The 10676-nt window shown below is 27.4% G+C and overlaps 1 protein-coding gene across 1 annotated transcript; it reads right to left on the bottom strand.

Annotated features, from left to right (window-relative positions):
- Positions 1-2352: 2352 nt before the first annotated feature.
- On the bottom strand, positions 2353-9058 carry LOC126670555 (metal transporter Nramp7.2-like). Its single transcript, XM_050364625.2, has 13 exons — positions 8804-9058; positions 8646-8724; positions 8527-8567; positions 8374-8452; positions 8183-8287; positions 7916-8025; positions 5236-5417; positions 4965-5034; positions 4698-4871; positions 3547-3651; positions 3327-3458; positions 2955-3050; positions 2353-2815 (listed from the first exon to the last, which is right to left on the bottom strand). Exons 1-13 carry the CDS (start codon positions 8921-8923, stop codon positions 2486-2488), a joined length of 1623 nt encoding a protein of 540 aa, XP_050220582.1. The 5' UTR covers positions 8924-9058; the 3' UTR covers positions 2353-2485.
- Between the last annotated feature and the right edge of the window lie 1618 nt (positions 9059-10676).

The following is a 10676-nucleotide window of genomic DNA, read 5'->3' on the forward strand; positions in this document are numbered from 1 at the left end:
ACAATTCTATAAAATAGGAGAGTATTTTAATTGAATTAAAAATAATTTGAGTTAGCTAAAATTTAGATAGAATAATTATTGTTTAATTATAATCGAATAGTCGCTTTACGTGTTTTACACGTGACTCGTAGTGTAACAGCTCGTTAAATATTATATTTATATTTTAATTAATAATTAAATTAAAAAACTTTAAACAGCAGTACTATATATATTAGTGAAGTAATTATTTATTTTTATCGAACTATTATGATTTGATACAATTGCCTTAAAAACTCTTTTCCCCTTAGTCGATATCTTTACTCTCCCTTAATCCATATTTTACTCTACTACCATTAACCTAAAAGCCATAAGAATGCGGCAGACCTGAGAGGCTACAACTCTTTTCAATTGCATGGTCTTTAAGTAGTTAGGGTTTCAAATCTTTATCTTGCATGGTCTTTAAATTGTTAGGGTTTCAAATCTTTGTTATTTGGATAAATTCTCAAGTATTAAAGTTGATATATAATGAGTCGATTATTGTTTAGATACATTGTTTTTAATTAATTTCTTATCCAAATCAATATCCAATTCTTGTCTAACTCTAACTCTAACACTTAAATAGATATTTTAATTAAAAACTAATTAACTAATGACCATAAAACCTCCAATGAATAATAAATTTAAAAGGATAATTCAGTAAATTTGCCTGTCCCCCCCCCCCATCCGTGCTTTTATATATAGTATAGATTAAGCCAAAATAAAAGTAAAAGTTTAAAGATAAAAAAATATCGGATTCATTATACTAATTCCGTTAACCAAAATTATTAAAAATTTAACCATAACTGAACCGACCGAACTATTCAAATTAACCAAAAATCCTTATCAAATTAGCCAAAATAACCAAACAATTGATTAATTTGATTTAATTAAATATTTAATCACCCCCCCTAAGTGAACAGTCTATGTAATGATTTTTGATTAATTATGAACAATTTTTGATTCCGTAGGCTACAGGCTCACTTTTCGAGCTGCAATTGAAGTTGAGGAGTATGTAGGTGAGCCTAGAAAGAATCGCACCCGACTAGGCAGGCTTTTGGGGGTTCTGAATACGGATTAAAAATTCCTTTGCGCAGAACGTTAGGGTTTGTATCAGAGTAGAAGCTAGTCTTTGGAGTGAGGTCTGAACTCTGAAGTACCGCAATGAATTTGGAGATTTGGTACCTGAATTTATAATCGCAGGTAGAATGTCGGTGTTAAAAACAAAAAAAGCATCTGATGAATATGATAGTTATTATCTAGGGTCTTTTTTTTTGTTTTTGAAAATATCTAGGGTTAATTATCATCACCTTTCAGGCTATTTTTCTTTTAAATTTTTAAGTATCACTAGAGTTCAACATCTTACTCGCTGTCCTCCCTATTATGCTTTCTTCCCTTTCTTTAACCAAAATCTCTCTGAAGGAGGTTATCTAATATCTACGAGGAATTTTGAAAAGATATAAGAAAAATTAGTAAATTTAATCTAACCTCGGAATGAAAGTAACCAAGTCAATTACTATCTACCAAACATTCTGATCATAGTAATTGCTATATAATACTTAAAAAATAGTATTCCATCTGGCTCTAATTAATAGGTAGTTTAGGACAAAATATAAATATTTCGAAATTTATTTTATCTAGATAAGATGAATTGATTCAAAAAAAATATAGTATCATATTTCCTTTCATGTAATGTAATAGTAACTTTTTATTTTTTACATTCTTTTTAATAAATTTTACTAAGAGTATTATAAAAATTGATTATTCAAATAAGAAATAATTATTTGTAATTTGAACTAACATAATTTTTTTATAAATTTGAGAAAGAAATAGTTAAACTGTTTATTATTATAATTATGAATCTTAATTTTAGTATTTAAATATTCTCAATTAGTTGTATATTTTGAAAACACTAATTACTTCTTGAGATTAAAAAAATATATTTGGAAACTAAGTTTATTGTTAACAAATTTATAGGATAAAATGATTATTAATAAATATTAAGAAAATATAATAAAATTAGTTGAATTTAATGAATAATAAAATTGATATTTTGATTTAACTATTAAAATTAAAATGGTAAATTTATAAAAAATGCTCAAAATAGAAGAAAAAAATCAACTTTTATGAGACAAATGTAGTATTTTATACTAATTCGTAAGGCTCTTTAGTTTCAGCCATGCAGCATCTTAATAGCATGCAAGTAATTCACCTAAAATGAATTAATTTCTGTGGTTAATTACAATAATACACTTCTTGATTCATTTTATTAAACAATTAACTTGTCTTTAATTATCTTAAAACAAAGAACTTAAAATAGCAAAATGCCAAAAAAAATGAAAGCAAACATGTCCAAAATTATATTCATCAGCCTTCTTGTAGCTAGAATTCAAAATGCGCAAAATCAAACTATGCTAAATTTCACTTCATACATAAAAACAGAGCATCTTATAGAATAATTTAAACTATTCTATTCAGGCAGTGGAATGTGAGCTAAATCCTCTCTATAAGGCAGACGATCCATTTCCAATGGATCATTAGATTTGGGTAACCCGCCTTCCATTTGGGTCGGACCATCCTTCAATGGCTCAATAAAAGTTACTGCACTGTCTTTTCTAAATGTAAGATAAATTACTGCAATTATATACATTGCCATCAGAGGAAAAACTACAATTCCAATCAAAACATTCCCAAATTTTGGTAAATTGTTGTCGATTAGCCAACCCACAAAGGCTGTGCTTAGGTAATATATGTTTATTCCAATAATTCCTAGACCCAATATCCATGAGATCACTATTATCTGCACAAGAAATTAAAAATAAACCGTAAATTTTGAATCGTCGTCTTAAGAACTGTGAGATTTTAAATTTGATCTTGAGACGGATTTAAATTAAAAAGAAAAGGTTATTTACTTAATTTATGTGTCCAAAATGACTTACAACAATTGAATTCTTGTGTGGCCCCATCTTAGTAGAGCTACTACTGAACTTAAGAAGTGGCATAAGAGCAAATGGAAGTTCAAATGAGAGTATCATCTGCAATAAGATTTCATACATTGGTTAGCTGGTTCGGTTTGATTTTAATGGTAAAAAAATAATATATACTCTATTGACACGAGGTGGATCGAAACAATGAAAAATCAACCAATTTGATTAATTTGGTTTTGTGATAAATATTTCAATTTTTTTAATATATATTAAGTTCGGTTCGAGTTTTTAAAAAATGAACTTTTGTGTTTGGTTTGGTTTTGGTTCGTTTGAACTGGATGCACAACCCTAGTTGTAGTTTGTGATTCCGACTATAATAAATACCGATGCGATGATTATGAGACGGCCAGCTCCCTGTGATCCACCGATGATCGAAACGATAAGACTAGGCGTGATGGCAATGCACCTAGTCAATAAGTTCCTAACCCATTTTCTCATCTTAAGATCCAAGAAACCCTGAAAATTCAATTTACACAATATCAAAAATAAAGCTGATTAATTGATTTATTATACAATGTTTTAAATAATACAAAAAAAAAATCACCTGCATAATATACTGTCCTGCATAAGTGCCTGTTATGGTGGAGCTTTGCCCTGAGGCTAATAGCGCAATAGCATAAAGGGTAGAGCTTGATTTTCCCAACACATTCTGTTTTTAACCAAATAAAAAATATTAATCATTCTTAATTTGCAAAATAATTTAATGAGATATGTAACCATTTAAATTAATTACGGGGACTGAGGGGACTCTGCAAAGCAAACTAAGCAGTCAATAGACAAAACAAATGATATTATAACATCTCTTTAAGATAATAACAATTATTGTAATTTCAGAGAAATTCATTAAGATAATTTCTTTTAATATATTTCATGTATTTGGCAATTGGCAGATGTAGGGTGATTAGACAGTCGGTTTGATTAAAAATTGATCGGTTTAACTAAAATTGAATTAATCAAATTATTCTAATTTAGCTCAAACGACTGAAATTGCTAAATTAAGTTAGAGCAAAGGCGAGATAGGTTAACTCAAGTGAAAAGAACATCCCACCTAAGACCACCAAGTCTTGGATTAGAGTGATAGTGGCAATGAGAGGGAACTCTTTAATTTCCTTTTAAAAGGAAAAAAGGAATAAAAAAAATGGGAATTTTTTTAGGTAGATTCAGTCTACGTCATCCGTAAACTGAGCCAATAACATTATAATACCTTATTAAAATGAGAGTATTTTTGTAATTTTATTTTTTATTTTTTTATATTTTTAAATAATAATATTATAAGAATATCCTGATTTTAGTGAGGTGTTATAATGTTATTGGCTCAGTCCACAGATGACTAAAAAATTCTCAAAAAATGAACCAACTAAAGTAACGGAAGTCTGAACTAGATTATAACATTGAACCGTCGGAAGTTGGTAGATTCGATTAAAGTGATAAAAATGTATAAGATAATTATACAAATTAATAATATTCGATTAATTTAGTTAACCCAATTTTAAAAACTCTTAATGATAATCGATCTATATTTTTTACAGTATTAAGCAGACCGACAAACTATCCAAATTAACCAATAATTTTGACCGATTCAAGCGAAATAAATTGATTAATTCAGTTTAATGGAATGTTTGTTGACCTTTGAATGGAGAAAGTTGATGTAAGAATTTGTGATTAATTATGCACAATGTTAAGTAAAAAGTTCACCTGAAGAAGGAAAGAAGCAGAATTAAGGGTGATATCACTGCATTGATCAGCAGTCTGTTTTGAAATGTTTTGGGCTGTGCAAACAGTGCCAGATACAGATATCACTGCCACATTTATTAAAAATGCTACAAACAATGCAAATCCACTTTCTATCAGGAAATAGCGACACGCGTCCTGCAATACAATTAACGACCACCGATTGATTAGAAAAAGAAAAACAATTAAACGACACCGAATCATATACAATAGTAGTATGTGTTTTCTTACATTGATGCCACGAACTGAATTGGGTACTTTTCTAGATAGCACAAGAGCCGAGTGCAGAAACAGGTTGTGCCTGTCCAAATTTATTAAAAGAGGTACTAATAAGAATTTACAATCAGAATTAAATTATATAGAGAATATCATAAATTTAACCTATATTTAAGTTTAATAAAGATCAATAGATTTTGATATTCTTACTATCAAACCGAACTGAAATATCAAATGCACATCTATACATAATCAAAAGATGTATGAAAGATGATTTATAGCTTACGGCATGATAAGGGCACCGAGTAGGGCAATGGCGTCACCGGTGGCTCCATGACCGGAGAGTTTGGGGACGAACATGCCCTTGATGACACCGGATGCTGGTGGCTTCACATGGCTCATTTCGCCAAAGAAACATCCGGCCATCACAAACACCAGTATTGCTATTAGCATTTCTAGTTTCCTTACCTGTCCACATTCAAAATTGTAATTTATTGAATTTTAAAAATACAGATAAATATGTTTGAGTTGGATTTTTCTTTTATGAATTTGTTTGAGTTAGATTCAATGAATAATAAATTCAATTTCTTTGTAAATTTAATACTAAAATTAAGATTTAAGTAGCAATTTGCCTCCTCAATTTGTAAGCATTGGCAATTAACATATAAATTAATTTTATGGGCAAATCAATCATGAACTTGCTGATTATGGGCCATTTTGATCATTTGCTCCCTCAACTTGTAAGCTAATTGTTTTTCAATTGGCAATTTGCCCCTCAATCGAGTAAAAGTGGTCAATTTAAAAATTTAGGCTAGAATTGAAAATGCAAAATGTAAAATTGGTGATCTTGCGGTCCATGAAAAATTCATGAGTCTATCTAATGAGATGTTAGAAAATCTAACATAATTTTCTCTCTCTTCTCATTTTTATAGCATCTGATTGGATATGTTCATATATATTTCATGAGGCGAGTTTAGGTAGGAATTTTCCATTATTAAAAAAAGATAAAAGGTCGGTTTTTGAAATATTTTGCCTTTTTTAAATATTAATTGTAATATTATATGCTATCTTCTTATCTTCTTCTTATTTTATTATATTTTTTGAAAAGAGCTTCTTCTCTTCTTAAATTAACATCTGCAATCTGACCTTTTTTAATGATAGTATTGGATAATTAATCTTAGGAAGCCAAGATGTTGAAGCTTAATTAAAATGTTGTATACTAATAGATTAGCATAATTGTCAGTAGTTGGTACTAGAAAACAAAAAATTAGCTTCATTGGTTGACTGAATTATTGAAGTACTAAAATAGGAAGCAATTTAATACAACAAAAATGTTATGGGATTAGTATGTATTTAACACCTTATAACATAAACTATATAAGCGACAAATCCCCTTGCATTATTTTAATGTAATTTTCTTAATTGTAGCAGGAGGCTATTCAATGTGGACTGCCTAACCAATTGAAAATTTCATAAATGAAATTTTATTTTTCTATATTATGACTGGTTGGACCACTATATAACTTTTTATAAATTGTTACGTATTGAGTCACATCAACATGCATCTAATGATCTAATGGACTGACGTCTAGGAAATGAATAATTCATTTTATATATTAAATGTAATACCAATAAGCATCAAAACACGAATTCATAAAAAACAAAAGGCCAAACCTCTAAAAATTACTAAATCTTTACAATTTTTATGAATTATGAACAAATTTTTTAAAATTAGTAAAAATAACCTATTTTAATATATTATGTTTTTTTATAGCCATTTTTTAAATCGGTTCGGATTTTTATTATGATTAAACCTTTTATTGTAACACAACACTTAAATATTTGATATTTTATTGTGATTAAATCTTTTTTAATCTTATATACATGGTTGCCATGTTGGCAAAAAATCGGTTTGATTCGAATTTGACTATAAAATGAACATAATATGCAAAAACGGGTTATATTTGCTAATTTTGAAAGATTTGTCATAACTGACAAAAATCGTAAAGGTTTGATATTTTTAGAGAGTTTGGCCTAAAAAAAAATCAACACAAAACACGTAATTTAATCTTTATATACATATATATGTTTGGATCCAAAAATTTCATCTAAAGGAACATTTATTTCAAGCTTTTTTTTTTTATTTCAAGTTAAAAATCAAAATAGAAATGAAAATGAGAATGAAAAGGAATGAAAATGAAAATGAACTTCAAAGTTTCCATTCCTAAATAAACTTTGCATATATTTGGATTCATTCCTCTTTTGAATTTTAACCAACAAAACACCCGAGAGATTATTACGTAGATTCAGTATATCACATAATCCCTAGACTAGCTTATCACTTTATAACACGTTATTAAAATATTGGCACTATTGTAATTTGTTTATTACTTTTTTACACTTTTACATAGTAATATTACGATAGTGTCATTATTTTAATGGCGTGTCATAATATGATAGATTTAGTCTATAAATGACGTGGTAGACCGAGTCTACCTAATAATTTCTCCAAAACACCCTCTAAATTATACTTCCTTTCAGGATTCAAAAGTTTATAATGTACATGTTAAATAGAACAATTCTTTAATTTGGATCTATATTACCTAATTTTCAAAAATAAATTAATTAGTCTAATTAATCTTTGATTATTCAAATTAAATCATGATATAAATTTATATCAAAATAAAAAGTGATTTCGAGTATTAAGTTTAGTTGCAAGTATTTAATAAAAAAAATGGTCTTTTAAATTTATAAATTTATGTGGCATTTAAGACGAATTAAATCCAAATTTTATAATTTTATGTTAAATAATTTTATTTATTTATTTTTGACCTAATTGCAGAAACTACTTTCGAGTCTATTTAATTGTAATTACTCAAATTAAATCCATTTAATTATCCGGCATATTTAAATACGAAAAAAAAGTAATCTTTCAAATAAATAGTAATTAGGAAATGATTAACTACCCCATATTTCTGCAATCCAAGAAGGAGAAGAGTGCTAACACCAGTACAAAGAACTCCAACCCACACTGGGATGTTGAATAAAATATTTAGTGCAAAAGCCGTCCCGATCACTGTCCAAATACAATAACGAAATTAATATAATCTATATTAATTAAGCAAATTATTAGATAAGTTAAACTGATATAATGAATAAAAACAAAGGAGAAGCTATATGTAAGAGAAATAAATAGTTAATTAAAAAATGAAGAGAAAGATAAAGAAATGTGCCTTCGGGGATATCGGCAGCAATGACAGCAACCTCAGCTAGCAACCATAAGCAATACTTTACAAATTTTGGATATTCTGCCTTACATAATTCTGACAGATGCTTTCCTGATATTTCATTACCATACATGCAATTATTAACCAATTAGGGTTTTCTACCATCTATAGCTCAACTCTAAACGACATCGTCTTACCCGTGCTTACACCAAGATTTGCAGCAAGTGATTGAATTATAAGAGCAAAGATGAGGCCAATAAGTATAACCCAAAGCAACTGCAAATTCATTAACAAATGCATGTGAGTTGATGAATTGTTTCTGATGAATTTGATGTTTCTTTATTTATTACCTCAAAACCATGGTCAGCTCCTGCTTGTAAATCAGTTTCCACTGTTTCATATTAAGAAGAGATGATTAACAAATTTCAAAACTAATTTACGCATACCGAAACGAAAGATGAAGACTTACAGTTGCCAGGATCAAGATAAGCTAGTGAAACCAAGAAACCAGGTCCCACAAATGATAAGAACTTTCTCCATCCAGGTTTCTAATTAATGAAAACAAGTTTAAGAGTATTAATTAATTAATTCCTCAAAATTTAAACCACATTAAACTAAGAAACGCACCTGGGTAGTTGGTTGCTCTTTTCCGTCTAAAGAAAGAGCAGCGATGCGGTTGCTGGATCCTCCCCATGAAGTTGGCACTGTATCTTGCTGCTGATGAGTGTTGTCAACTGCTCGCTCCATTTTTCGTATTTGTGTCTGTGTTTGATGAAATGAAGCGGTGTGTGAGTTTATTTATAGGACTTAATTGTTGGGTTGAGGACAGTATTAGCAGTCCATCTATTTCTTCACCATTTGGCTTCTATTCGGTGCACTTCTCATACACGCAGACGCAGGTCAACTGTCTTCTTTTTTTAATACTATAAACTATTCTATCGTTTTCACTTTTCCCACTACATTTTAAATTCTTGATTCCTCTTTTATTTCTTTCCAATAATTTGCTCCTCAATTTCAGAATAATTATCTACTTTGGAGTATTTTCATTAAACTTTTTAAAATTATTAAATTTTTTAATTTAACAAGTTTGACAATTAATATTTATCTAAAAATAATAATTTGACAATAAATAAAATTTTAATGGACTTTTTATATTTTAAATTTAAAGTGGACACTAATAATGACTCCACAAATAAAAACCATTTTTATTCTCTATTTTATTTTTCAAATGATAGAATTTTAAGTTTCAAAATATAAATTAATTATTTTATTTTAAAATATCATATTTTTTTATTTTTAGTATAAAAACTGAATAAATAAATAAATTAAAAATAAAAATAAATTTTATTATTAATATTTGATGTTTTATAATTGTTTATAAAATAACATAAAATAAAAATTAATCTTGGAAATCAATTAAATTAAATTAATATTATTTTATTATTATAATTTGTAAAAATAAAATAAAATAAAAAGTCAATATTAGAAAATCTATCAGAATAAAATTAGAAATATCACTCTTTATTTTCAAAATACTCTTTATTTTATAAAAGATGCACTTTATTTTAATGAGTAACATTGAAAATTCTCTTACTCTTTCATACAGTACTTTTAAAAAGGCTTAATCACCAAAATATATCAAATCTATACGTTTTGTGTCAATTATAGCCAAACTTTTAAAAATCACCAGATTTAGCCAAACTTTATATGTTCTGTTTCTTTTTTAGCCATTTTTAAATCGAACCGGTTTTATTGACACCATGCCGTCCACGTCAAACAATTGGCTGGCATGACAGCTGAATTATTTAAATTAGGTTTGCTATAACTGACACAAAAGAAATAGGTTTGGTATTTTTAAGTGAATAAAACTAATTTTAAAATTAAATAATTAAATGATTAATTATATTATAATAAAATTCATATATATTTAAAAAAATTCTAAATTCAATAATTAATAAATTAATTATATCATTTATAAAATTTATATATATTTAAAAATAAATAATATTTCCTTTTTAATACTAATTAAAATTAATTTTAATTTTTCACTAAAACTAATTAAATCTAATAAATTTATATTATAATATATTGTAATGAATATGTAATTAAAAAAATGAATTAATGTATTACTTAGAAATTAATGTTGAATTGAATTTGGTGAAAGCGTTTAATGTTCATGATGATTTTGAACTTGATTTATTATCTTTAATGTTGTTGAGATCTTGTATTGACTGGGTTTAAGTAATAAATAAAATAGTTATGTGTAAATTAAGGTAAATTTTTTGCTATGCCGAGCAAAATAACATATGCGTTTATGCTTATAAATATCATGATATATATTGATTACACCACAATGAGCTTCACTTTTAAAAAAAAAAGTGAAAAAAAATTACACTCATCCTTTAAATAAGCAGTCTATTCAGTGATTCTTTTTATGTTTATGTGTGTACATAGTTGAATTATGAACATTGTCGTATGTTTGTTGTGTATATTACTCTCA

The sequence above is a fragment of the Mercurialis annua genome, linkage group LG1-X, assembly GCF_937616625.2.
Source record: "Mercurialis annua linkage group LG1-X, ddMerAnnu1.2, whole genome shotgun sequence".
Classification (NCBI taxonomy): Eukaryota; Viridiplantae; Streptophyta; class Magnoliopsida; order Malpighiales; family Euphorbiaceae; genus Mercurialis; species Mercurialis annua.